Genomic DNA, 26001 nt, shown 5'->3' on the forward strand with positions numbered 1-26001 from the left:
TAATTCCGAAGGAGACAATTCTTGATGATGAAATACGTGAATCCTTTTTTTCCATTATCAGGAAGAAAAATATAAGTGCTGGCTAGACAGCACGCTGTTTATGATATGAAAAAAAAGAGAAAAGAAGACCTAGATATATGAACGAATTTTCCAGTTGCGCAAAGACTGGGGAAAGCGAAATGCTCCATCAACGCCGGTAAAGAGTATGGCAGTCATCAGGCCGAGGAGGCATCGTCCACTCGTGCGCGTTTCGAATCGCTGTCAGCAGGGCTGTCGTCTGATTCAGCCGACCTCTTAGGTGCTTGTTGAGCGGCAGGTTTGCGTCGCACTAGGGATGAGAGGTCGGTCGCTTGCTCGCTGACAGCTTCTAGCCGTGCCTTCTGGTCTGTCGGAGATTGGCCGACAATCTGGCCGAGGATGCCCTTTAGCATAGCCTCATTGCTCTGATCATCCTGCTCAATTGATGCCGGGGATCGACGAAGATCGATCAACTGAATCGCACATTAACGATATGGACGTAAAATCGGGAATGAGAGGGGCTTACTCTCTGCTCCATATCGGCAATGATCTCCTTGACGTTCGCAATCTTTCTCTTGGTGGCAGTTGCTTTGTCCTCATCCATCTCCTCGCTTGCCAGCTTTTTCTCTTCTTGAGTCATCCGAACTTTGCAGCTCTCAATGGCCCGCTCCATTTGAGTCGCGGCCTCTTTCCGCATCTCTTCGTCCACAGTCTTCTCCTTCCCGTCATCAGCTTCCCCTTGTTGTTGAACCGATGCAAACTCCAGAGCAAGAGAAAGCTTGTAATGGCACTCAGCTACCGAGGGGTCTTCGAATGGGCAGAGGGAATATCTCAGGTCGAGAGTCGTGCGTAAATCGGTCACCGCATCGCTAAATCGCTCTGCTTCCAGAGAAATCTCGGCCTGAAGATCATAGGTGTCGGCAAGCCGCTCTTTGATGTGCTTCAGGTCGGCGGGCAGCTCGGTAGATTTGCCCTTGGCACTGCTGTTTTCCTCGGCAGCTTCCAACTTCTTGACGTAAAGAATGCGCGCCAGATCTAGTACCTCAAATGCATTGGCGAAGTCATCCTCATCTTCCTCACCCTCGCCTTCACCGTTCTCTTCCTCCTCATCAGAGTCGACAAAGTTCTCGTCGCCGGTAAATTGGAAGAATGGCTTCGACGGAGCTTCTGTCTGGGCGTTCTCCTCTTTCGTGGCAGCAGTCTTAGCCGCAGAATTTGAGAGAGCGTCCTTGATCAGGCTTTCATTGGCAGACGTCGATCCTGCAGAAGAGGCATTTGCCGTAGGGGCACCACCGGACGGGCCCTGGGGTTCTCCCGCTACCTTTGATCCCAGCACATCACTTTTGCTAACGGCAACATTGTAGAGCGACTTTCCATAGGAATAGAGGAGATCGGCATTCTCGGGCGACAGCTCACCGTTCAGTTCTGCCTGGATTTCGGTGGCTTGCGAGTAGAGCTCGGAAGCAGAATTGTGGTCTTTGATCGCATCTTTGGCGGCAGCGCGCGCGATGAGCTCATCCAGCTCAGCGCGCTTGTCTTGCGCAGACATTTCGGGAGCTTGCTCAGCGATCTGTGGTTGTTCGGTGTCGGCCATGGTGTTGGGCGTGGGATCGAAAGAAGGGAGCAAAAGGGCGTAAGATTGAAGGAAGAAAGCGATAATCGATAAGCAGCAGCCCGGCGCGGTCGCGCGTTGCGTGTCACGCGTCTCACTTTAAACCTCGTCACGAATTTGCAGAGCTCACCACTTGGTTCTGAAAGGAGGTTCGGTTCTCTCAATCCGAGAGCTTGGTTTCATTTTTCTCTCGATCATACCCTGTCAATTCTTTCAGATCGATTTCAGAGGAAAACCTCATCTCCCATCTCAACGCCATGGATCCGACATCAACCCCGCGACATCCAGATCGCTTCAAAATGGGAGCTGCCGACCCAATTCCCTCGTCGTCGCCTGCCTTTGGGACGCCAGCGCGCCCTTTTAGGATGCAGAAAACTCACGCGGCTCCTGCGAAGACGTCCATTCTACCTATCCTGCTCCCTCCATCTACCCTTCGTCCGGTGGCCTTCCGAACATTTACACGCAAGCACAATCTCACAATTTCTTCATCGGCGCTCCAAACCCTAGCAGTATTTGTGGGCAAGAACTGTGGCTCGGGATGGCGAGAGGAAGGCCTGGCGGAACGCGCCTTGGATGAGGTAGCGAAGATCTGGAAAAGAGCCGGTGGAGGCGTTATCGTGGAAGAAGGAAAAGGAGCGTCCCTCAAGAACATCCTGCAAACACTCGAGGGCAGCATGAGCGGGGGGAGAGTGGTTTCTGGGAAACCAAACTCTCAAGACGGATCGAATAAAACGACTTTTGGCGTTGATGTTGGGAGGACCGAGTCCAACAATGATTCCCAAGGATCCCTTGCGACGAGACCTGGAGATGCACAAGAGGATGAATCTAATTTGTCCCTACATCCGCGCCACTGGCTCAAAGTGATCGATGCCTTTGAGCTTCCTCGCCTGACCTATAATGTCGACAAGAAGTACTTCGAGGCTATAAAGTCAAACCCCACGTTGTTTCCTCCACCCTCGCACAAAACTGCACTTTTCCGAGATCGTTACAATTTGGTTTATCAGCGCCTACTCCGTAACGAGTCCTTCCAGAGTTCTCTAGGAGTTGCGGGTGTTCCTTCACTCCAGCGGTCATCATCGAATCTTGCAACCCAACAATCTTATAAGTTGACACCGGTTGCAAACTTGCTAGGTCGAAGTGGGACTTCACACCTCCTACTAGGCCTTCTTTCTATCTCCCCTACCGGCGATCTGTCTCTCATCGATCTGACGGGCACTGTCGCGTTGGACCTGAGCCATGCGCGAATGATTCCGGAGGACGGCGCGTGGTTTGCACCCGGGATGATTGTACTCGTGGACGGGATATACGAAGAAGAGGAGATGGTCAGAGGCTCCGTCCTTGGAGGAAACACAGGTGTTGGCGGAGCCATCGGAGGGCATTTTGTCGGTGTATCAATCTGTGGGCCCCCGTGTGAGCGAAGGGATATCTCCTTGGGGACAAGCACCCGTCACGGCAGTGGAGAACTGAGCTCTAGCGGTGGGTTCGGATGGGTTGACTTTCTAGGTATTGGCAGCGAGCGTGCGCAAGGTGCGCGCATGAGGAGAATCCAAGAGAAATGCTTGCGAGGTGAACCAGAGGCAATGGAGGCGCCAGCCCGGGTCAAGATGGCGGTGCTGAGCGAAATTAACCTCGACAACATGAGAACTCTGGATGCGCTGCGGAAAGTCTTCAGCGGCTACAATGACCTAGCCCTCGCCGAACGCCCGCAGACGTTTGTCTTGATCGGCAATTTCGTGCAAAGGGCAATTATCAACGGCAGTGGCCGCGCTGGTAGCATTGAGTACAAGGAGTACTTTGATTCACTCGCAGTTGTCTTATCCGATTTCCCTGCGCTCTTGCAGCATTCAACCTTCGTCTTCGTCCCAGGTGATAATGATCCATGGGCATCCGCATTCTCAACAGGTGCTGCTTCCACCATACCGCGGCAGCCCATCCCTGAATTGTTCACCTCTCGCATTCGACGTGCTTTCGCAACAGCAAATTCGGAGCTTGATAGGTCCCAGACCTCAGAGCCAGCGGGAGAGGCATTATGGACTTCGAATCCAACGCGCGTCTCATGGTTCGGTCCGGTACACGACATTGCTGTGTTCCGCGACGATTTGTCAAGCAGATTGAGACGTACCGGAATTAATACCCAAGCTGATGACGACGAGGTTGATGCGACGATGCATGAGGCTCTAGATGGTGCAGCAAGTGAGGCGGTCTCCGTTGCGCCAGAGTCCGCAGATCAGGCCAATGGCACCAAATCGGACGCCGTGTCTTCTGCATCGTTGATGGCCCGTAAACTCGTCAAAACCATATTGGACCAAGGAACTGTCTCTCCCTTCCCGCTCCAGGTTCGCCCTGTTCTGTGGGACCAAGCCTCTGCCTTGCAGCTCTACCCATTGCCGACAGCACTCGTTCTCGCAGACTCCGAGGCTGCGCCTTTCTGTATGACCTATGAGGGCTGTCATGTGATTAATCCTGGACGACTATTGCCAGAGGGTGCCGTGCCAACAGTAAGATGGGTCGAGTATGATGTGTTGCGGAACCGAGGTAGAGTGAGAGAGGAGCGGTACTAATCTCTGCTTCGAGTGTGTTGCTGGGGTGAGATGTTAGTCTTGAAGTTGGCTAGGAGCCTTGCATATCTACTTGTACTAGGTGTGCACGTTTATGCATGAGCCCGGAGTCTGGGAGATGCAGAGGTGCCAACGGTTGTTATGAGTCTAAACGTATAATAAGCGAATAATTTGACTACATTTAGATATGGCCATAGAAGGCGTTAGATATGCGTATCACATTCAATATCTAAGAATACAGTCGTCAAGAAAGGGCAATAGCCTTGCCTTGCGGATCAAGAAATTTGAGACGTAGATGGACAGGCTCACTGTGCGAGCGGACTAGTCGATCGTGATGACATCGGTGGTATTTCCTAGGCCGCCAGTCTTCTGTAGTGATTTCTCTGGCTTGGCAGCAGGCGCTGCTGGTGGTCCTTGGGGAGGCAGTCCAGTTGTGGTAGGTTGCTCCCCTTGTCCTTCTTGTTTGAGAGCCGGAGAACAGGAACTCAAACACGCATGAAACTCGGAAAGAAGATTGCCCACCTTCTCAAGGCTGGACAGAGCACCATCTCCGAGGCCTTGCCAACCATCGCCTTTGGAATTGTAGATTTTTTCCTTAACCGCAGTTGTGACCTGCTCGTGGTCAGATTGGTCTGCACGTTTGACGTGCTCTAAAACCCAGACCGTGCGGCCCTGCCGCGGACGAGAGGATAACTGAAAACGAGACTTTAGGAGAGGATAGTGGAACTGGAACACAGTAGGACTTCGCACTGTGACGTGAACGATCGATGATTCCGTCTGAGGCGACTCGCTCGTGATGTGATCCAAGCTTTGCAACAACGGAAACGTATCCGACATGAGGCTGAGAATGGAGTCCACGCCTGTCTGAGCGAACCGTTGATTCAGAGCCACTGTCAGTGGCTCCTGTAGGCGACGATGAGGACTGGGACTATCAAAATTGACTCTCAAGTTCAGGTTGAAGAGGGTATCTGCCTTCGCCAGAGCTCGGGTGATTTCTAGATTTTCTGATAGTGCAGGTCCAGAAAAGTCGATTCCGAAGCGAGCTGAAAACTTATTTCCAATCCCGTAAGCAAAGGTGATTTCCGATAACGAGAGAGACCGAGGTTCCATGCCCTTTTGTATAAGGGACTGGAGGATCGAAAGAATGCACTCGAGCCGCTGTAAGCGTTCGAAAAGGTTGATGACAACTGAGTGGCCCGCGAGCGAAGGTAAGCGAAGTGCGAAGCCAGAGCCTTTGTCTTGCATAATTATGGATGAATCCATCCTGGAGATTAGTGGAAGAAGAGCTTTAACGCGGTATCGTAGACTGCCGTAGGCCACGAGGGCTACGGTTTGGCGCTGATGATCGATTCCGTGGAAGCGGATACGAACAGAATTCTGCAAATAAGTCCCTCTCTCTAGACCCGAAGGCGAGGCTATCCGAAAAGCGGGGGGTAGGGACGTTGACTTGTAGCTGAAGACAAGATCTGGAACCTGGAGATCTGACCCCAACTGCAACTTCTCCAGCGGCGGATGAAAGCTCACGTCTGGCAATTCTGCCAAGCATCGTGCGTTGGCATAGATTGCCAATATGCCCGTCAGTCCATGCACCAGCTCGGCGAACGCAGTGTGTTCCAATCGCCACTTGGGGGACATCAGCGTGTTGCTGACGAGATGAGCTGATGGGGAGCTGGAAATATGATCAAGGACGCCATACCGCCCCCCACGGGATGTCTCAGCTTGTCGTGACTGTACCAACCACCAGCTATCGCCATCCATACTACTTGTTGCAGCAGCCACCCAGCGACGGTCCCAAAGTTGATGAGTAAAGAAAGCAGAACGCATGACGTTTGGAGGAAATAGCCGGCGGAAATCAAGCCCTAAACCTCTTTGGCCAACGCTCTCTAGGCCAACTTCCTTCGTGCCCGACTCAATTTCATCCACCGCGGTTGTGCATCGAAGTCTGGAGACACGGAATAGCAATTCGTCAATCGCTGATTTATTCGGAGCACGCTCGGGCTCAGGGCGCTCCAGCACACTGGGGGTGCTAGACAAGATTATTGTGCCTGATAGGGGCTCAACAGACACCCTGAGAGCCCGAGACGATGTTAATTGGATGTCAAGATAGCAGTCTCCTGGCTCTGTCGGAGATAGCTGAGCACGAAGTGATAGGACATGATTCGAGAAAAGGATGTGTTTTCTTAAGGTGGCGAATGCGGTAGAGAGAAGATGTGAAGTATGCAATGCGATGACACTGCGCAAAACCTGCTCCATAGAGAGGATGTCTGAATCAAATTGAATAGCATCGCTGTTCGCTTGTTGGCCCTCCCGCATCCATCGAAGGCCGACAAGAGGTATTTGATCGTTGGCCTCTTTGGTGCTTGACCTCCTTTGGACGCCAATCTCAAGCCAGCTTTTTGGTCCCGCCCTCGTTGGCCAGTATTGAACAACAAGTGTTCGGTGAAGCAGTTCGATGCGCAAGGCATCTGACCACAAGCCACGCGCGAGGTCGGTGGCTTGTCTGAAGAGAGTGTTGATCTTGTTCGTCAAGACCAATCCGTGAAGGAAATTGAAACATCCCATCAAGCCGTCATTGCAAAGGATCTCGTTTATTTTTGCGTCAAGTTCGTTGAATATGCGCCCTTTCGGCACAGGAGACGACGGTGAGAAGAGGAAGCGAATATCCACGAAGAAGAATTGTGAGGAATTCGCCTTCTCCGCAACTGAAAGATCAAGCTCAAACTCCCCGGGTACCGTGAAGGTAGCACGGCCATCATGAACACGATAGTTTCTTAGTGGATATGGCACTTGGTCATGTAATGCCAACCGAACGCTGATGATGCGGTTGATTCTGTGCAATTTCCTAAGCGTCGCACGCGCTGTCAGGGCTTTGGGAGGCTTATAACCAAGCTTGACACAAAAGTTAGAAAGAAGCTATGAGATAAGCCAGTCGGTAGCACTCACATCTGGAAGGTTTAAGACCCTGCCCTTCGAGAGAACCTCTAGCGCCGTTTTCAAGTCTGGATTGGCAACCTGTGCTCGAACAAGATCGCGCTTCATTTCACCTACATACTGCACAGCCGCGGCATATGCCGAGTGCCGCGCGCGGATGAAAGCCTGGATATCGATGAGTCTGCTCACCTCTGAAGCCTGTCGGCTCCATTGTGAGAGAACCAAGAGCTTGATAAACTCGGCTCTTTTCGCATGCGCAAAATCCAGGATTCGCATTTTCTTGTGCACATTTTCCGGCGATTGATTACTGGCAGGTTTCCCATTGGCAGCCGAGAGAACCGCAGAGTCTGTAGGCACCTGAATCGCAGCTAACTCTGTGATCAACTCAGATAGATCGTTCCAGCATTGCTGCACCGCTCGGTTGACAAGTGTCCCGAATGGAAAGAAGCCTTGCGTGATGTGTGGTATCTCGAATGGTGTTGGTACGGCCTCATTCCCATAATGCACTGGTGTCTCTGAATGTTGGCTCAAACCATCGATTCCTCGCCCTGCGCCATTTACATGGACAGGTCCGTTCATAGAAGCAGAGAGCTGTGCCGATTTCTCGTGGGCTCCAAGCGAGCTAGGCACGCCATTTGTAGCCTCGTTGAGACCCGGCATGCGCACAGATTCCTCAACGCTGACATTGTCCATGATGACGCCGGGCATATCTAAACGGATCGGCTCACCGCGGCCGGTCTGTTTTGTTTGTGCCTTCCCCTCCTGGGCCCTCTGCACGGCACAGAACAAGCGACAGGATCCAGTCGCTGTTCTGAGCTCAGATCAGCCGGCGCCGGGGGGAGGAAGGGAAGCTGAAAGTAAAGACCAGGCGAGAAAGGACTTCTCAACCCAGTGCCATGCGTATCACTGGCTGTGCAAAGCAATAGGCACGATCATAATCAAGGGACCTAGGCGCAATATCGAGTCTCAAATTGGGTGTTCAGAGTGATCAATAAAACTGCCGATGTAACGACGGGGCGTTCGCCGGAAAAGCGCTTTGGGGGGCAGGTTGTTCCAATTGCGCCGGTTCTCGCACGGTACGTCAGGGCCAATAGGGTCGACGGATGACGGGGTCAGGTAGTGTTGGCGTGGCAGAGCAATCGCAAAGGATCGTTGGAGAAAGTTGAATGAAGGGACAAAGTCGACACAGTGTGAAGAGGGAGGGGCGAGGAGGATGCAAAAGGATGCCAGGATAGCGTTGCCCAAGAGTGGAAGCGCGATGCGCACGCACCGCCTTGGAGCCTTGGGGCCTTGCAGCCTTAATTACTGGTATTGTAAGGGGCCGGCATCCCTGCATAGCAGGAAGCCCAGGGAGTAGTAGTGAGGTGACAGTTCAGTTACCAGGAGGCCCACCCCTGCTGGTAATATTGGTAATGATTGTGACAACCACGGACAACCTTAGCACCTCTACCTAGCATGACAAGCATGACCTCACCATCTCCCGCCACCCTACAGATCGAGAGTCGTTGATGTCCACGATGAGTCGATTAGAAGAGGAGGATGGGGCCGACGGTCGCCTCCCCCACTATCCTGGGGAGGATCCTCGGCCTACTAGCAAGCGGGAGATTGCCGGCTGGTATTGCTATGGCTGGGCTGCTGAGGTGTTCACTGTCTGTGCTATGGGTATGTTCTACGCGCTGTACCTACAGAATGCTGTACATTTTAACACAGCTACTAGGTTCGTTCCTTCCAATAACCCTGGAACAAATGGCGCGGGATCAAGGGCTCCTTCTGTCAGATAAGACAACTCCATGCAGCGCAACTTGGAATCCTTCAAAACAGGTTGGCAACAAACCTGGATATGATGTGCAGGCATCAGATGCCGGCCAGTGTGTCATCTTCTTCCTCGGCGTGGAGATCAACACTGCGAGCTTTGCTCTGTATACATTCGCCTTGAGTGTCCTCGTGCAAGCTGTCCTAATTATCTCCATGTCCGGTGCCGCCGATCATGGCAATTATCGCAAGACGCTCCTGGTCACATTTGCCTTTATCGGCTCCATTTCAACCATGCTCTTCCTTGCCGTCGTCCCTCGGGTCTATCTCCTTGGAGGTCTGCTCGCTGTCATTGCGAATACCTGCTTCGGTGCGTCATTTGTCTTGTTGAATGCTTACTTGCCTGTGCTTGTCCGCCACCATCCTTTGGTACTCGCGAAAAAGGGCCAAGGCACTTGTTCCTTCCACAATGATGTGAGTATCCCGGGAGAGGGTGCTGCGTATGCATCTGGAAATAGTGTTCCAGGGACCCCCAGCGACTCTACGCCGTTGCTTGGGCCCAGTGCGAGTGACAGGAAGGTTTCCACCGCCAGTATCACCTCCCTAGAGCTCAGTCTTTCAACAAAGATATCGTCATTTGGAATTGGCATAGGTTATATCGGCGCTGTCACCTTGCAAATCATTTCTATTGTGGTGGTAGTGGCCACACACCAGACAACATTTTCGCTGCGTCTTGTTATGTTTTTGATTGGACTCTGGTGGTTCATATTTACTTTCCCGGCAACACTGTGGCTGCGTGCCCGGCCTGGTCCGCCTTTGCTGGCAGACGGCCAGCCGCTTCATTCTTGGATGGCGTACATGGTTTATGCCTGGATGTCTCTCGGTAAAACAGCCATGCGTGCACGGCGCCTCAAGGACATTCTACTATTTCTCGCTGCCTGGTTCCTTCTGAGTGACGGGATTGCCACCGTTAGTGGGACTGCCGTGCTGTTTGCGAAAACGGAGTTGCATATGAAGCCTGCAGCACTAGGTTTGATCAACGTCATCGTCATGATTGCTGGTGTCTTTGGGGCCTTTTGTTGGAGCTATGTGTCGAGTCTGCTTCATCTCCGGGCGTCGCAGACTATCATTGTCTGCATTGTCTTGTTCGAACTGATTCCGATCTACGGAATCCTCGGGTTGGTCCCATCAGTGCAGCGATTGGGAATTGGTCTACAACAGCCGTGGGAGATGTATCCGCTTGGAGCGGTCTACGGGATTGTAATGGGCGGGCTTTCTTCTTATTGCCGAAGTTTCTACGCTGAACTGATCCCACCCGGATACGAGGCGGCGTTCTATGCTCTATTTGCGATCACCGACAAAGGATCGAGTGTTTTTGGACCCGTCATTGTCGGTGCCATCACCGATCGATATGGTCAGATTCGTCCAGCATTTGTCTTTCTGGCCATTCTCATTTTCCTCCCATTGCCCCTCATGTTGCTTGTGGATGTGGACCGCGGCAAGCGAGATGCGCTTGAGCTCGGAGCCGAGCTAGATGGCGTTTCGAAAGCGCCTGGGTATGGAGCCATCTCTGCCCAAGTCCCGCAAGATCAAGTGCGCATATGAGGTCCGCAATCTGGAAGCTAGGCCCTGACTGGGGTTTTTCTTGTTTGTCTTTGCTTATTCTATGCTCGATCGCCGTCTAGTCTCGTATTGCCTCTATAATGATGTAGGCAATAAGTACCGGGGATGGGGCCCTTTCTTCGAATTGAAGAGCAGGAGATATTTCTATACATTTCATGGGTCGAGGTAAGAACAACCTTGGACATGGTTTGTGTAGGTGACCTCAGTTTGTACCTGGAACCATAGATGTATACCTACAGGTATATATGTACATCCATGCTGTAGATCTAGGAAATTAAGCGGGTCAGCAAACCTCTAGAAATGTATATCTACCACGAGTACCTGTTGCGATTTTGCAGCGATCAGCAAATGCACATATTCAGTCCGAATATACCATATCCATCAACACCTGCATTTCAATCAAGAAACCAGTCAAATATAGCCTGAGTGGCCAAATTTTGCTTATTGATCATAATGCCACTGGCCCAATTATCATTGCCACACGCCATTATGCCAAGCGCCTGAGGCCACGGTGGTGCTAAAATAATACCCTGTGGGACGGTGTAACTCATCACTTGAGGATAGCGTGGTCAGAAGCAATTAAATCTATAGTTCGGCCACTAAATGTACTAGACTGTAGGCAGTACAGCGTACGGAGTACAGCCGAGCTTCTGATACGGCGGGGCCTTTCCCGCTAAAGTAGTCGATCGAGAGAATTCTTCATGGTTATGGTTTAGTACCAAGTAGGCCCTAGGCAGGTACCGGCACAGGGCGGGTACCCAGGGTGGTGTTCCCCTTGCGCACCCTGCATAGCGCCTTGGTTGAGCTCCACTCGCGCCGCCACAAAGAACAAACTGTCCTCAACTTTAGCCCCATCCTGGATAAATACAATCCTCCGCCCTCAAACACGAGGTCCCATTTCCTTCCTATACTCTACGCCGTCTGGGTACGACCAACCCGCTCCTTTTCTTCTACCATTATCATCGCTAACAAACCTAGGTGATTTGGAACACGGCTCGTTTGCTTTGTCGATCATCATGCGGTCGTTTGCTCCTCTGGTTCTAAGCCTTCTGGGGGCTACTGCGGTAGTCTCTGCTGCCGAGCCCGCCGCCGATGCTGCGGATTCCGATGTCATCTCTCTGACCAAAGACACCTTCAACGATTTCGTCAAGGAGCACGACCTGGTTCTGGCCGAGTTCTACGCGCCGTGGTGCGGCCACTGCAAGGCCCTGGCGCCGAAGTATGAAGAAGCCGCCACAGAACTGAAGGCCAAGAACATTCCCTTGGTCAAGGTGGACTGTACCGCAGAGGAGGAGCTTTGCCTTAACTATCAGGTGGATGGCTACCCGACTCTGAAGGTCTTCCGCGGTGTCGACTCGCCCAAGCCATATGGTGGTGCCCGTCAAGCCGACTCGTATGTCACTTTAATTCACCACAACTCATCTTCGTGCTTGCTTGCTAATCAGATTTATTCCTCTAGGATTGTTTCATATATGACAAAGCAGTCCATGCCCGCCGTTTCGACCGTGAACGAGGAGAACCTGGAGGAATTCAAGACACTGGACAAGATCGTCATCATTGCCTACGTGGCCTCCGACGACAAGACCGCCAACAAGAGCTTTACCGCGTTCGCCGAGTCGCAACGTGACAACTACCTCTTCGCCGCCTCTAACGATGCCGCTCTCGCCAAGGCTGAGGGTGTCAAGCAGCCCTCTATCGTTCTCTACAAGGACTTCGATGAGAAGAAGGCTGTCTATGATGGTAAGCTTGAGGAGGAAGCCATCCTCAAGTGGATCAAGACAGCCAGCACCCCCCTAGTTGGCGAGCTTGGCCCTGAGACCTACTCTAAGTACATGGCGGTATGTTGATTCAAACTATCCAGCCTTTGAAGTCTTGGTCGAAAACTGACATCCTTTTTCACTTCCAGGCTGGCATCCCTCTGGCTTACATCTTTGCCGAGACCAAGGAGGAGCGTGAGAAGTTCGCTGAGGACTTCCGCCCCATTGCTGAGAAGCACCGTGGCGACATCAACATCGTCACCCTCGATGCCACGCTCTTCGGTGCCCACGCCGGCAACCTGAACCTGGAACCCGAGAAGTTCCCTGCTTTTGCCATCCAGGAGACTGCCAAGAATGCCAAGTACCCCTATGACCAGTCCAAGGAGATTGATGCTAAGGAAATTGGCAAATTCATTAAGGATGTCCTTGATGGCAAGGTTGATCCCAGCATCAAGTCCGAGCCAGTTCCCGAGACCCAGGAGGGTTCTGTTACTGTCGTCGTGGGCCGTAGCTACCAGGAGCTTGTCATCGACAACGACAAGGACGTCCTGCTCGAGTTCTACGCTCCATGGTGCGGTCATTGCAAGGCGTAAGTTTTTTCCCCATTCCGTTGGGTTATACTATCATACTAATGTCACCTTCCCTCTAGTCTTGCTCCTAAGTATGAGGAGCTTGCTGCTCTGTACGCCGATGTTGCCGAGTTCAAGGAGAAAGTTGTTGTGGCCAAGATTGATGCCACTGCCAACGATGTTCCGGACGCGATCACTGGATTCCCAACTATCAAGCTCTACCCTGCCGGCAAGAAGGACGAGCCGGTCGAGTACAATGGTTCTCGCACCGTTGAGGACCTGGTTACCTTCATCAAGGAGAACGGCAAGTACGAGGTGGATGGCTTGGCTGAGGATGCCAAGAAGGCCGAAGAGGGCGGCGATGTGACTTCATCCGCGTCAGCCTCTGACAAGGCCGCCGAGACCCCAGCTCCTTCCGACAAGGACACCCACGATGAGCTGTAAACTGCCATCTAGGGCTTGTCTTTTCGCTCTAGTGTCATGTATTATCAATTTAATAAGATTTGAGTGACCACGTTTCATTGGGAATTTCGATATGTGTAAAATATATGATTCCTGAATAGGGTGTACTCAAGAGAGCCTATCCGTACTCTGCTTCGATTTAAATTGTGAGTGGCGTTCGGCTCAGCGGTTCAGTGGACGGTTGTCGACCCATTTAGTCAGCTGATCTTATCCACGACGCGCCGCGCGAGACGCGTCGATCTCGATAGCCTCCAAAGCCACATCGACGGGGTAAATCCTGGAGAAAAGTCCGGAGTCTTTCTTATCTTTGAAGCCATTCGTCCCTTCTTTCGTACATGCTATTGATCACTTGTCTGCCTCGCCGAATTCCACCGCTCTTGACCATGGTCAGCCCTGCCCTCAAACGGAACGCGGACCATCTCTCGGCTGCTGGGGCGGAGAACAAGAAGCCCAAAGGCGGAAGCATTACTTCTTTCTTTGGAGCACCCAAGCCGAAGCCCCTGAGTACTCATGGAGCCACCGAGTCGCCTCCTCGCCCTAGCTCTTTCAACAAAGAAAAATGGGTGGCATCACTCACCCCAGAACAAAAGGAGCTGCTGCAATTAGAGATTAACACCTTGGATGACAGCTGGCTGGCTCACCTGAAAGATGAGATCATCACCACTGAGTTTCTTAACCTGAAGCGCTTTCTGAAGAAGGAGAAGGAAAGCAAGGCAAAAATTTTTCCTCCAGAGGAGGATGTGTATTCCTGGTAAGTATCTAGTCACATAACGATCCTGGCTTTTCGTTGCTGATAAGTATGAAGGTCCCGGCATACCCCCCTACACAAAGTGAAAGTCGTCATCGTTGGCCAAGATCCGTATCACAACGACAACCAAGCCCATGGCTTAGCGTTCTCCGTGCGTCCTCCGACCCGAGCCCCGCCGTCGTTGGTCAATATCTACAAAGGAATCCAAAAGAACTACCCAAGCTTCAAGATACCTCCCAACAATGCAGGACTGCTCACGCCATGGGCAGAGAGAGGTGTTCTGATGCTCAATACCTGCCTGACTGTGCGGGCGCATCAGGCCAACAGTCACTCCAACAAAGGTTGGGAGCGCTTTACACAGAAGGCTATTGATCTTGTCGCTCGGGTTCGAACTCACGGAGTGGTTTTTCTTGCATGGGGCAGACCTGCTGGAACGCGAGTGGCCAAGATTAACAAGCAGAAGCATTGTGTGTTGCAATCAGTGCATCCTAGTCCATTGAGCGCCCACCATGGATTTGTAAGTGATTCGCTGTGTTTACTCTGCGATCGATTTGGTCGAATGATTTTGATCCCTTGCTTGTATCCGTACAAATGCTAATCGAAGCCGAAATAGTTTGAAAATGGCCATTTCAAGAAATGCAACGATTGGCTGGCCTCGCGCTATGGCGATGACGGAATTATTGATTGGAGTCTGGTACCTACAGCAAAAACAACCCCTGGTCCTGCCTCAGATAAGGAGAACTTATCTCCTGTGACCCCGAAAGTCGTTGAGTCACAGGGTCCGGATGAGGAGGATGTGAAAGCTAAAGACACCCCTGCGGTTGATGAATTTGACGATGCGGATGCTCTTGAAGCCTTGGTTGCTGTGGAAAAGGAGACGTTAGCCTAGGCTACTTGAACTATGGGATGGCTGTACTTTCAAACGAATCTTTGTCTCACTGTCTAGCATTTTGCCACTCCGGTTTAGTGTTTTTTTTGTTAGACGAGGTGTCTGGTGTTCTGGTTTCGAACTCCAACTAATTATTTCTGCCAAATGCCGTCATCAGAAGTATTTCATTTCCGAAGAATATTGAGCATCATGTAAAGTAGGAAAGTTCCGAATCCGAGTCATGTCGTCGAATGTCGGGGCGGTGCGTAGCTTCTCCACCCGCGCGACTTATCGATAAACTACGACGAGCTTCCTCCGTTTCCCCCACAAGGTCACAGTACTATGTGAAACTGCAGCATCACCACTCTATCCAATGGAGCTTACCTGGCTTGCCGATACTCCTCAGTCCCGAGGTAGGACTCGAGCCTTGAGGGCCTGCCCAACCTGTCAGCGACGAAAGGTGTGTGGATGCCACCAGAATTGCACGAGATCCCAAGGCTGAAAATATCCATAGAAACGGTGCCAGCATCTTGCCCCTAACCGGGATCCGATAAATGTTCAACATCAACCTTCGCGCAAAGCTAGAGGCTCTGTCCCGACCAGGTCAAATAGTGGCGAGATGGATCGCCAGCTTCCTTCCTCTCATGGCTCCGTTCATCAGACGAGAACTACATCGGCTGATCCAGCCCTACAGTCATTCTCTAATACGGAGCGCTTTGTCGGAGATCTCAATCCAGAAGCTTTAATTCGAGAAAAGCTGAATGAGCCCACCAGTAGTCCTCTTCGTGATCGCGTTGGACTTTGGATCAGCTCTCCATCCAAGCAGGACCGTGTGGGGTCAAGCCAGCGCCATACTACTGGCATAAACAATTTATCAACAGAGTCGTCTTCGTCGATGCTTGATTGCCATAGAGTTTTATCCTTACTGCAACAACGATATACATCTGCAATGCAAGCGTGTAGCCGGCTTCCTACAACGACGCGGAAGCCACTTGCAGCTATCTATTTCGCCAAAGTCAATCACATTATTCCCCTTCTAGACAAAGACTCATTCTGCAGAGCTCAAGGAGAGGGTTCAGCATCTGTTTTTCTTGAAAGATCCATATGTCTGGTTGCGGCCAAAGACCCCACCGCCAGTATTCATCTGCGCTTGGTTGAGGGTGGCCCGCTGGTAACAGCACGTCAATTCTGTTCCGACATTTACAAGGGCCTTGTCGTCGCCATGGATGCTGAATTAGAATCAGATCGCCTAAACCGCATCCGTGCTCTGGCCTTGATGTCACTGCACTGTGAAGGCTACGAAGGAGCTGAGGCAGCGTCTCTACATCTCTGCCAGGCCATCCACCAGGCTCAAACGGTAGGTTTGCATCTCGACCGACCAGACCGAACCCCTGCACATCCCCTAGCTAGATTGTTCTGGGGCTTGTGGACGTTGGACAAAATGCATGCAAGCATCGGGGGCCGCCCGGTGATCTTAGCAGATCGTGATATCGGGATTGAGAAGCCCAATGTGCGTGCCGAGGAATCTCCAGGGGCATTCAGGGTGTGGCTTGCTATCTCAGATCTGTTAGCTACCGTCATATCCTACTATCGCCCCTCGGTGGAAGCTACTAGCGGCTGGGAAGAAGGGTTTCCTGCCTTTGAAGACATTGTGGGCGAGGACGTTCATGGGGATTTGGACTTCTCTACGTTAGGTCTGTTTGCTGCTGTTTCCTTTATTTCAGGCAGAATGACGTCCATCTAACTGACGGCGTATAGGGGTTCTAGAACTCTACTATCATTCCGTCGCTATACTATCATCACGGTATAAACCGACCGAGACTTCTGACGGCACCAAGCTCTCGTCTATTCGACAGGGCCTCGCGGCTGTTCGAATCCACTCAATCGTCGCGTCGGAATGCGTGGGTACACTACCACCTCTTCCCATCGTTCCATATGCCATTGCCTTATCGATGGGTGTTTCATACCGACAGCTCCGGTCCAGCAAGTTGATCACGCACTTTGATCGGGCGAGGGCTAGTTTGGAGACATGCTGCTCCCTGTTGGATGACCTCAGTCCACACTGGTATTCTGCTGAAGCAATGGCTCGCCTGGGACACAAAGCGTTGCAGCAGATTGATTCCGAACATCAGCGACCGCCTGCGCCCGAAGGGTCATCCGTACAGCCCAGCACTAGTATAGCTTCCACCGGCCCTGAGCCCCGTGAGGTTCCACACACAAATCACCAGCCTCATCAAACTGTTCCTACCCAGGACACTGACACTAACAGCGACTCGGACATGTCACTTATGGCCCCTATACCCGAGATGGCCGTTGGCAGCCCGCTTTCATCTATGAATGACCTAGAGAGCGCGATGCACGGGGTTTCCGACATCGACACTCTATTCGGAGATTTCCTCGATCTCTCCCTGCCGACGAACTTCTGGGATCCCATTTTTGCGGAGGAGGACCTCGGCAGCAGTCAGGGCTGGAAGTAGTTTATAAGAACGCCCATGTCCAGGGTTTATGGATGATAAAGGGGCATCCGGAGTATATACACGGGTATCAAACACCGCTACACTATCTTCCTACCTTCCACAATCGGATGGTGGATCGGGGCGCCGATCGTCATTGTCCAGATTATCCCGTTCAGGTTGGCCTAGCCCGTTCGCGCTGGCTGGAACCCGGATCTCAGTCCAGTTTGGGCGTGGTTGTGGGGAAAAGTGGCGATCGTCATATCTGAAACCCGAGCGAGGATCGAGCAACAGTTCAGCCGCGGGCTCGTGGAAGGCATCCCACGCGTTACGCTGCGTTGGGCGTACAGGGCCTGATCGTTGCTTTGTTCGAGTTGCACGGTCACCTCGTAACTTCCCGGGGCGGGATTTGTCCATGGGTCGCTGGTGTCAACTAATGGCCCCCCCTGGCTCCACCACGGAGGAGACGTCTTCAACAAAGGAATACATCGGGCCAAAAAAAAAACCTACGAATGGTAATATCCTCCGGCTTAGTCTCTCACGTCGATGCTGGATCATATGAGAGAAGGGCGGCCCCGGCGTACCCAGGCGTTTTGCGTCTGCTCATTTCCCACGTCCCCAATCTTCGAGATCCCCAGGCTGCAGGTCTCACTGGTCGAAAACCCGCCTCATCTCCGCCGCAAGCCACCGTGATCCTTGCCGTTAGGAAGAAACAACGGGCTCGCTTACTCCAGTAGTATTATTGACGTGTGTCCTCTTTTTCCTGCCCCCAAAGGCCCTCCGCTCCCCTCTAACTTGCCTAGCTGTAGCCGAGACAGCCTTGATCGAGTCTCATCGACCTTGCAGTTTGATTCATACGCCAGCCTTGTGTGTTTCGTTCCAGCCCATGAATCCTCGAGTCCTCCGCACTATGATCGCAGCCATTTCAGTTGGTCGCGATCGTGATTGATTTTATACCCAACCGCTCCCGATGGATGCTGGCATCAGCTTGGATTGGCATGTCACGCTTGCGCGCTGAACCAATTTACCGTGGCCTGGATCCGTTGATTTTGCTTGGTCGCGGGGGAAGTAATCCGGGACTTGGTTGATTTATTTCCACATATATACGGAAAGCTCGAGGGTGCATCTCTCGATAATCATTTACGAGGAGGGGAATTTTGGTTCGTCGCTGGGATTTGTGAGGCGCTGGATCCATGGCGGCATCGGAAGACCTGCACAATGCGCCGGCTGCAGGTGCAACTCCCAACCTCGAGGAAAAGCAGCAAGATCTGAAACCAGAACAGACGGAATCATTTACAGCGGAGGAGAAGATCCCCATTCCATACCCGGCGCACCCAATCCCACAGCTTCAGGGTCCCTTCGAAGAATCCATCCTGGAAACGAACGAAGTATCTACGAGTGAATGGGTAGTCGACATAGATCCTCAGACTCGTCGTCGGGATTTATTGGAAAACGATGAATACGAACGCCTGTGCGGCCGGAGGTGGCGCCAGAGGGCTACCGAACGGTGAGCGCACGATTCCTTTTTTGCGCTTTTTGCCTGCGTGTCTGGCGTTGAACTGACTTGAGACGTAGATACCATCCATTCTGGAAGCTGGTCTCTCAGATGGTATTCGGAGTTCACCTCCTGGCTAATCGACTGTCTAAATCCGAACCGCAGGTCATGAAGATTCTCCAAAGTCATGTCGACGAGGTGGATGGCTTCCTGCAGAGGACGACGGAGGACTTCTTGATCATTCACCTAGATGTGCGCACCAGGATTCAATACCTCAACCTACCCCTCGGAAACCTGGAAGTGTTCGATCAAATGCTAGAGGATCGCAATTTCCGGCTGTCTTTAGTATCCTACAACGACCAGATTGAACACGCCATTTTCCGTTTCACGCTCGCCATTACGGACGCAGTCAAAGACCTCCGAAAGTGCAAAGAGGCGATGAGTGCCCTCTGGCACTACCTCCATCAACTCGATGAGCATAATTGCTTTGAGTCTGATAGCCTAAGTGCATTCTATCGGGCGATGATGGAAAATATTGAGGGCTGGCTCTCGGCTGTGTCGAAACTTCGTCGGCGAGGAGCTGCCCTGCAAAAAGCGCTTAGCCAACTGACCTTTGCAGTCACTGAGATGCAGCAGCGGGTCGGCGTGGCGAGCAGGAAGGACGTGGTAAGTCCTGTCCAGAATTTAGTATATTCTACCTCCCGATCTAACTTCTATAGCGCGTCATTGTCAAAACAACTCGAGGTACCCCTCGGAGATCCGTTGGACGCAGACTATTTTCGAAAACATCGCCTATTTCGCGTACTCGTGCTATATCAGACAAACCACTCCCGCGCGATCCCATCTTGAACATGAAGAGCCCTCGATCAGACCCCCGAAAGGCCGACCATGTTCCAACCGCCAACAAAGACAATGCCGATTCCAGCGCTAAGACGGCTCCCAGGAGCGGGAGCATCATGCCCAAGCCCATAGATCGATCCAAGTCATGCGATGCGCTAGCGACTGAAGCTAATGCCGGGGCTTCAATTCCGTCCCGAACACCCGGCAAATTGAGCAGAAAACTCTCCAAGCCTTTCCTTCATAAGCGAGCTGCCAGTGAAAAAGTGAATATCTCACAGAACCGACCGGCCTCGGCACCCGCACGGGTTCTGAAATCTCGCAGTGTCTCGATGGAACAATTGAGGACACTATGGGCAAATGGCCGCCCTCGGACCCAGCAGTCAATGATGAAACCGCCGATACAGCCTCAGCAATCGGAGCCTCAACAACCAGAGCCTCTACAACCGGAACCACCGCAGGCTTCGCAGCAACAGTCCGACTGCCGTGAAAGAATGAAGAGCCAGATCTCTCACTTCCTAAAAACTGACCGTGTAGTTGAGGCCTGGGACAACATGGCTAACAAGCCCAGCTTTGGGCGGAATAGAGCGAGGACAAGAAAGGACTGGCCTTGCAGTATCTTCCGAGCAAAGCCTTCAGACAAGTCACGAGCCCGCCCCGAGAAAGAAAGCGGGTTGGCTGGTTCAGGGGCAGACTTGGAGAAGCAGATGTCGTGGGTACAGGATACACCAGAGTACCTGAATACATACTCATTCAAGCAGAGACCTGAAGCGTCCCCGCGGATCCATGTTCTGTCTGTTCAAATGAACCTGGATGAAGACACGAGAGTTGCCCAGGAGGGTGTACGCAAAACCCCTGATGTGAACGATGATACCAGTTCAACTATCACTGCACTGCCAGCTGTCCCACCTCCCACGCCCACAACCATTCGGTCGATGGTAACATTACACAAACCTCGAACAGTCGAGTGTGCTCAAGGTTGACGAGTACCAAAAGGTTTGGCAGATCATCTATATCGACTGTTCGGTTTTGGACACTATTTCTGCTCTGCGGCGAGATGTCCTGAGTTGCAAGGCGCACGTCGTGACATTTATGACCAACAGCAGCGTCTATCAGACGCTAGCCTTATGACAGCACCGGGTGGCAGTCAGGCTAGGAAGAGGCACATTCCCCCTTTCCCCGAGTATGATTCTTGATTTCCACGGGGTTGCGGTAGACGCCGCAAGCAATGATTGAGGAAGATCTTATTATACCGGACCTCACCACGAATCGTGGAAACAGAGCCCAGTCTGACGGCTCGTCCCACGCAGCTTCAACGAAGCAAAACGACAGTTCCCACGGCCAGCTCCGTTCAAATATACCCCACCATCGTCCATCATTACCAGCATCTATTCTTTTTATACCGGCGCAAGCTGCAAGCTATATACAATACCCATGGCGCTCTACGCAATACATTTTCCTTCAGACCTACAGACAAATGAAACCCAGAAGAGTCACAATTCGAATTACTTGTACAACCAAATCAATCGAGTAAGAAAAAAAAAATCTAGCATTCATTTTTTCAGACCCTTGGGGCCGAGCCTAATCCGCATAACTCAAGCCCCAGCAAGCGCCTAAGCAGTAAACGCCTTGAATTTAAATGACCAGTGCCAAAAAAAAGCATGGACCACTTCATAACACATGAGCCCATGTCCAAGAAACACATCCACTTAAGGTACAGTCAAACACCGCAGATTATTTGCACCGCTTCTCGACGATGTTCGCGCCGTGCTCCTCGTACTCCTTCTTCGAGATCCACATCTGGTGGAAAGTACCCAGACTGGCCAGGATACTACCTCCGATCCAGGAGCCGAAGCGGCGCTCGGCGGTGTTACCGGGGGCGGAGATGCGCACGCGTGGCCCGGGGAACTGCTGCATCAATTCGTTGCTGAGACGGTCGGTGAAACCGTAGAGCAGACTGGATGCACCGGTCACGACGACGTTTGACAGTAGGTGGGGGCGGATGTCCACATCCACACCTTGCAGGGACGCCTTGATAAGCTCTGGGAGGGTCTGGGCAGCCGTTGGGGCAGGGAAAGGCGAATCCGGGTCGGGGATGGCAGCCTTTGCATCAAACAGAGACTCCACGACACGGAAGCGATCAACGCCGAAGATCTGGTTGTAGCCATCGGGGAACTCGAACGGTCGGCCCGGGGAAGTCCGGGCAACCTCCTCGTTCGCGACGCCGTTGGGACCGGTGGCACCGAGCTTGTTCGGCCCGGGCCAGACTTGCACCACACACTCCTTGAATTCCGACAGCGTCCGCTCCTCGAGAAGGGCGCGGTACGACGCGTCTGGGGCCTTGTCAGCGGCAAAGGTCTTGTACTTTGCTTGCGGGGATTGGCCAGCCTCAACGGCGGTTTTTGAGCTGATCAGGTAGTGCGGCGTAACAGTGATCGGTTGCGGTGAGTTCTTCTTGAACAGGGCGCGAATCTGCGACGAAATGTAATCTCCGCCCAGCGGGGAGTGCTGCACGCCTCGCTTGAGGATCATGCCATCATGAACGGGGGTAATAGAGATATTCGAGGCGCCAATGTCAACGACGAGGGCGGAGGCTTTGCCGGAGGCAAAACTGAGAAATAAAACATGTTAGAACTGTTAGGATGATATGAACAGCCGCAAGGATCATTGTTCATGATACGTACGCCGACAGCACGCCATTTCGTGCCAGAAAGAAGGCTGGTGTGCCCCATTTCTCCATCGCAATCTCAATACTCTTTTCGCGTGCCTTGGCAGGGTTCCATCCGGGCTCGGTCATCAGCAATGGGCTGTCGGCCAGAGGCTTCTCGTCGGACTCCACCTCCATTTCCGTTGGAAGCTCATCATTAGAAATGTCGTTCAATCCGTTTTGAAGCGGATTGCCAGGCTTTGCGCCAGTAAGTCGCGAGGTAATGGAATACTCCCACACCTTCTCTGCCATATCCCAGTCCTCGACAATGCCATCCTTGCCGATCGGATTGTGAATGGAGAGACCAGGGCGCGCGGTGACGAAAATGTCGTCGCCGAAGATCAACTTTTCTTGGCCGTCGGCATTGTATTTACCGTAGTATGTTGGGATTAACGACTTGGGAGCGTCTTCACCAGCGAAGCCAGCGCGAGTAGTGGAATAGCCCGGATCAAGGACAATGGCAGAGACCTCATCTAGGCGCGACCGCAAGCAAATCAGTGACCTTCACGTAGAGCAGGATGGCTTCTCAGGAAAGAATTGGGGCTGTGAGGGGGACGAAGGGCGGCGCATCGCGCAAAGCACGTACCTCCACCGTACTCGGCAGCTTGGGGTGGATTGGAAGGGTTCATGGCGAAAGCGCAGAGGGGGGTATGGAACCAAAGCAGGGGCGAAAGAGACTGTTCAATCCGCCGGGGTGTCGCCAATGCAAGCCGAGACCATGCGCGGAGGACAAGGGAGGATAGGGAGAAGGCGGTCTTTTTGGTGCGGGAACAGCTTTGGCGGAGACTGATTGGATCCGCTTGGCAGACCAGATGACCTCACCTTCAACTTCACTTTTCCCAATTTATTTCTCTCCCTAGCCCCCGTCTCCTCCTTTCCCACTAACATATCATGGACACCGAAGTCGATATCGCCCCCGAATCCTTATTTCGTTCTGCGAAGCGACGCAAGTTTGTGCGACGACGCCCCGATGACAACACCGACGAGAATGGCGCATCTAGCGAAGCAGCCGCCGAGAGCAGTGGACAAGCTCGACTCGCCCCTGAATCCCAGCTCAATCCAGACGGAGAAAAGGAGGAAAATGCATTAGCTACCGGCGTTGCTCGCCTACGTCGACCACATGCTATCCGCAAAGGCGGCATTGGATTCTCCGCCACTTCGCGACCAGGCAGAGATGAGAACCGGCAGACAGCGCTGGGGCCAGCTGTGGATACGGAGAAAGAGAAGGTGCAGGCCATGCGTGACCGATTTACGGTATATACTGGCCAAACAGTGGATGTGGACAAGCACATGTACGGACTCTCCTCGACTGACAGACTGTTGGTTCAATGTGGACTAACAAGATAAGGATGGCATATATAGATTCCGAGATGGCTAAGCGTCACCGGCGCAGCCCACTTCCAGAGAGCCAAGAAGGGTCTCGGCCAGCCTTACCCCAAACCTCTGGCGAACAGCCAATACATGGACTCCAGGAACGCATGCCTGCGTCGCTAGGCAAATTACATGAAATCGATCTCGGCCAAGAGACGACTATGCAGAATATTGCGCGCACAGAAGCTGCCACTCGACGGCTTGTGGGTGACGAGGTTTCACCAGCTCCGGGAGCACCTGGCATGCAAGAAGCAGATCGTTTTGGCCCCGATGGCAAACAGTGGCGCAACCGCAAGCGACGTACCAGCGCAGACATCGAACGGGATCGACTGGTAGAGGAGGTCTTGCGTGAAAGCAAACGTAAGTTGATCGGTCCTGAAACACCTGACGATGCTAACCTTTGCGTTTCTTATCAGTGGATGTTTACGACGAACCTGATGATGACCCTGAGGTCGGTGATCAAGCTGCAGACGACCGCATCGCGGAGCAGTTCCGCCGGGACTTCTTAGATGCGCTCCAGACTCGTCGGCGGATCGGGCGTCCTCGCACCACGAAAACAGACCCCAAGGCCGAGGTGCCCAAGGGACCCAAACTGGGTGGCAGTCGCAGCGCCAGGGCTGCGATGCGGGAGATGCAGGGCAAGGCCGGGCAGAAGTGATCCGAGGAACCTGGTATTCTCTGTCCCATATCATAAAGTGAGTCTATGTCGGAGAGGTGAACTGTATAAGTACTTTCTACGGACGTTTGGCAATGGATACGTCCAACCTAGGAGTCTATGAATAATGTTTAAGAGATGTGATATGTGCCGAGTGACCTTTCACCCATCAGTCATAATCATTCTGTGGCGACGGTTCTGTTTCTTGTGGCCGAGCAGTGTTCCAACGGTGTTCGTAAGGCGTTCGCCTATACAGCCCGCGTTCCCACCGGTGTTCCCATGAGTCTGGCTCGGGTTCCTTGTAATATTCTGGCACAATGTGATAGGGCCGCTTGGCCCGTGAGGAAAATGACCTCTGCATTGGTCCCACTCGCTGGCAGCTGTGTACAAGTTACATAGAACCTGGGATAGAATGTATTTATTTTTGGGATGAGATCTGCATCGTAGTGATATCACCTGCGCCACATTCCTCTGTGTACGGGCAGGACTTCAAGCTGGAATGACAAGCGCTTATACATTCGCAGGAAGTCGTCCAGTAGCAGTGTCGTACTGAAGTACGCTTCCAGGACGACGTCAATCTGGAGAAAAATCAAGGCCTCCACCTATCGTGAGATACGAGATATAATTAACTTGACAAGGCGTACGGGAGGCGCCACGGCCTGCCATAGCCCACCGGCGCTTGGCTGTCTCAGATTGAGGCAGCCTTCCTTTTTTTTCCTTTTTTTCGACGCCATGCTAGGCGGTTAGTAAGGATACTAGTGTTTCCTCGGAGATTATACCCGGCTCACGAAATTATTATACGTTAGTACCTACCTGGTCAACAGAAATCCTATCTGGAAATACGTACGCAGAACCCGCAAGTGCCATACAGATGAAAATGGCCAAGGAAAACGATCAACTGTGCGATCAATGCGTACAGGGTCTCGCCGCGGCCAAGACCAACGATCATCGATCCACCAGAGCGTCTAGAACGGTGTGAATCGAGGGTGATCGACGTGTCGTGCCACATCAGAGGGCCAGTCTTTTCCGCCGCACAATTGCATTGCGTGTCTGGAATGTGCCACTGTGCAAACCACGGTTGTCCAGGTTTCAGAGGGAACCTGGAGCGGAGTTGTACGGAGGCCGGTGGATGTCGCACCTTGTACCTTGCGTCTGCGAAGTTTTGGGGCCGCCGAGGCCCCAAATGGGACCTCGGTTTTGTGTGGCTGGATTTCGTGGCGCTCTGGCAGCTAACCAAAATCAGTGCCTGGATCCGGAGTATGGTTACTACGGTCGCGAGAGGACCGTAATCGTGGCGACGTGAGAGGCCAACCATGGGTTGGTGCGACCGGGCCGCAACAGGGTTCCACTACTTACTTTTTGGTGGTGAAAAATGGGAGATGGGGATTGGGGGCGGTTTACCATGGCGAAGAGATGACTCGGCGCGAAGTCAGCAGTTCAAATATTAAATATAGGGCAATCCTGGAGGACGATGGGATTGACTAGGTCTCTTAGCTTGCAACCCGTAGGGCGAATCGGATGGTAAGATCGGGGGCAGTCTAGACTCTGAAACGAGTAAGGGCCAATCAGCCCCGTCAGGGGCAAC

The 26001-nt window shown here is 52.6% G+C and overlaps 10 protein-coding genes across 10 annotated transcripts; 7 read left to right on the forward strand and 3 right to left on the reverse strand.

The window, feature by feature from the left end:
• Positions 1 to 215: 215 nt before the first annotated feature.
• N7459_005159 (SHNi-TPR domain-containing protein) lies at positions 216 to 1612 on the reverse strand (the record flags this gene model as incomplete). Its single annotated transcript, XM_056944343.1, has 2 exons — positions 216 to 491; positions 545 to 1612. The coding sequence occupies 2 exons, from the start codon at positions 1610 to 1612 to the stop codon at positions 216 to 218; spliced, it is 1344 nt and encodes a 447-aa protein (XP_056801226.1).
• A 275-nt stretch (positions 1613 to 1887) lies between these two features.
• On the forward strand, positions 1888 to 4191 carry N7459_005160 (DNA polymerase epsilon noncatalytic subunit; the record flags this gene model as incomplete). Its single annotated transcript, XM_056944344.1, has 1 exon — positions 1888 to 4191. One exon carries the CDS (start codon positions 1888 to 1890, stop codon positions 4189 to 4191), a length of 2304 nt encoding a protein of 767 aa, XP_056801227.1.
• Positions 4192 to 4509: 318 nt separating this feature from the next.
• Positions 4510 to 7827, reverse strand: N7459_005161 (mediator of RNA polymerase II transcription subunit 14; the record flags this gene model as incomplete). The annotated part of the gene is made up of 2 exons (XM_056944345.1): positions 4510 to 7077; positions 7132 to 7827. 2 exons carry the CDS (start codon positions 7825 to 7827, stop codon positions 4510 to 4512), a joined length of 3264 nt encoding a protein of 1087 aa, XP_056801228.1.
• An 800-nt stretch (positions 7828 to 8627) lies between these two features.
• atg22-1 (putative autophagy protein Atg22) lies at positions 8628 to 10476 on the forward strand (the record flags this gene model as incomplete). The annotated part of the gene is made up of 2 exons (XM_056944346.1): positions 8628 to 8781; positions 8837 to 10476. 2 exons carry the CDS (start codon positions 8628 to 8630, stop codon positions 10474 to 10476), a joined length of 1794 nt encoding a protein of 597 aa, XP_056801229.1.
• A 1034-nt stretch (positions 10477 to 11510) lies between these two features.
• Positions 11511 to 13264, forward strand: pdiA (protein disulfide isomerase PDI1; the record flags this gene model as incomplete). The annotated part of the gene is made up of 4 exons (XM_056944347.1): positions 11511 to 11887; positions 11954 to 12332; positions 12401 to 12840; positions 12901 to 13264. The coding sequence occupies 4 exons, from the start codon at positions 11511 to 11513 to the stop codon at positions 13262 to 13264; spliced, it is 1560 nt and encodes a 519-aa protein (XP_056801230.1).
• A 401-nt stretch (positions 13265 to 13665) lies between these two features.
• Positions 13666 to 14919, forward strand: N7459_005164 (uracil-DNA glycosylase; the record flags this gene model as incomplete). Its single annotated transcript, XM_056944348.1, has 3 exons — positions 13666 to 14033; positions 14088 to 14547; positions 14644 to 14919. 3 exons carry the CDS (start codon positions 13666 to 13668, stop codon positions 14917 to 14919), a joined length of 1104 nt encoding a protein of 367 aa, XP_056801231.1.
• Positions 14920 to 15271: 352 nt separating this feature from the next.
• On the forward strand, positions 15272 to 17375 carry N7459_005165 (transcription factor domain-containing protein; the record flags this gene model as incomplete). Its single annotated transcript, XM_056944349.1, has 3 exons — positions 15272 to 15358; positions 15413 to 16592; positions 16657 to 17375. The coding sequence occupies 3 exons, from the start codon at positions 15272 to 15274 to the stop codon at positions 17373 to 17375; spliced, it is 1986 nt and encodes a 661-aa protein (XP_056801232.1).
• A 1169-nt stretch (positions 17376 to 18544) lies between these two features.
• On the forward strand, positions 18545 to 20666 carry N7459_005166 (uncharacterized protein; the record flags this gene model as incomplete). The annotated part of the gene is made up of 3 exons (XM_056944350.1): positions 18545 to 18858; positions 18927 to 19512; positions 19728 to 20666. The coding sequence occupies 3 exons, from the start codon at positions 18545 to 18547 to the stop codon at positions 20664 to 20666; spliced, it is 1839 nt and encodes a 612-aa protein (XP_056801233.1).
• Positions 20667 to 21417: 751 nt separating this feature from the next.
• Positions 21418 to 23019, reverse strand: N7459_005167 (actin family protein; the record flags this gene model as incomplete). The annotated part of the gene is made up of 3 exons (XM_056944351.1): positions 21418 to 22294; positions 22368 to 22863; positions 22977 to 23019. 3 exons carry the CDS (start codon positions 23017 to 23019, stop codon positions 21418 to 21420), a joined length of 1416 nt encoding a protein of 471 aa, XP_056801234.1.
• Positions 23020 to 23281: 262 nt separating this feature from the next.
• On the forward strand, positions 23282 to 24419 carry N7459_005168 (telomere length and silencing 1 family protein; the record flags this gene model as incomplete). The annotated part of the gene is made up of 3 exons (XM_056944352.1): positions 23282 to 23682; positions 23739 to 24121; positions 24178 to 24419. The coding sequence occupies 3 exons, from the start codon at positions 23282 to 23284 to the stop codon at positions 24417 to 24419; spliced, it is 1026 nt and encodes a 341-aa protein (XP_056801235.1).
• Between the last annotated feature and the right edge of the window lie 1582 nt (positions 24420 to 26001).

The sequence above is a fragment of the Penicillium hispanicum genome (assembly GCF_028827665.1).
Source record: "Penicillium hispanicum strain IBT 35686 chromosome Unknown utg000004l_segment0_segment0, whole genome shotgun sequence".
NCBI classification, from domain to species: Eukaryota; Fungi; Ascomycota; class Eurotiomycetes; order Eurotiales; family Aspergillaceae; genus Penicillium; species Penicillium hispanicum.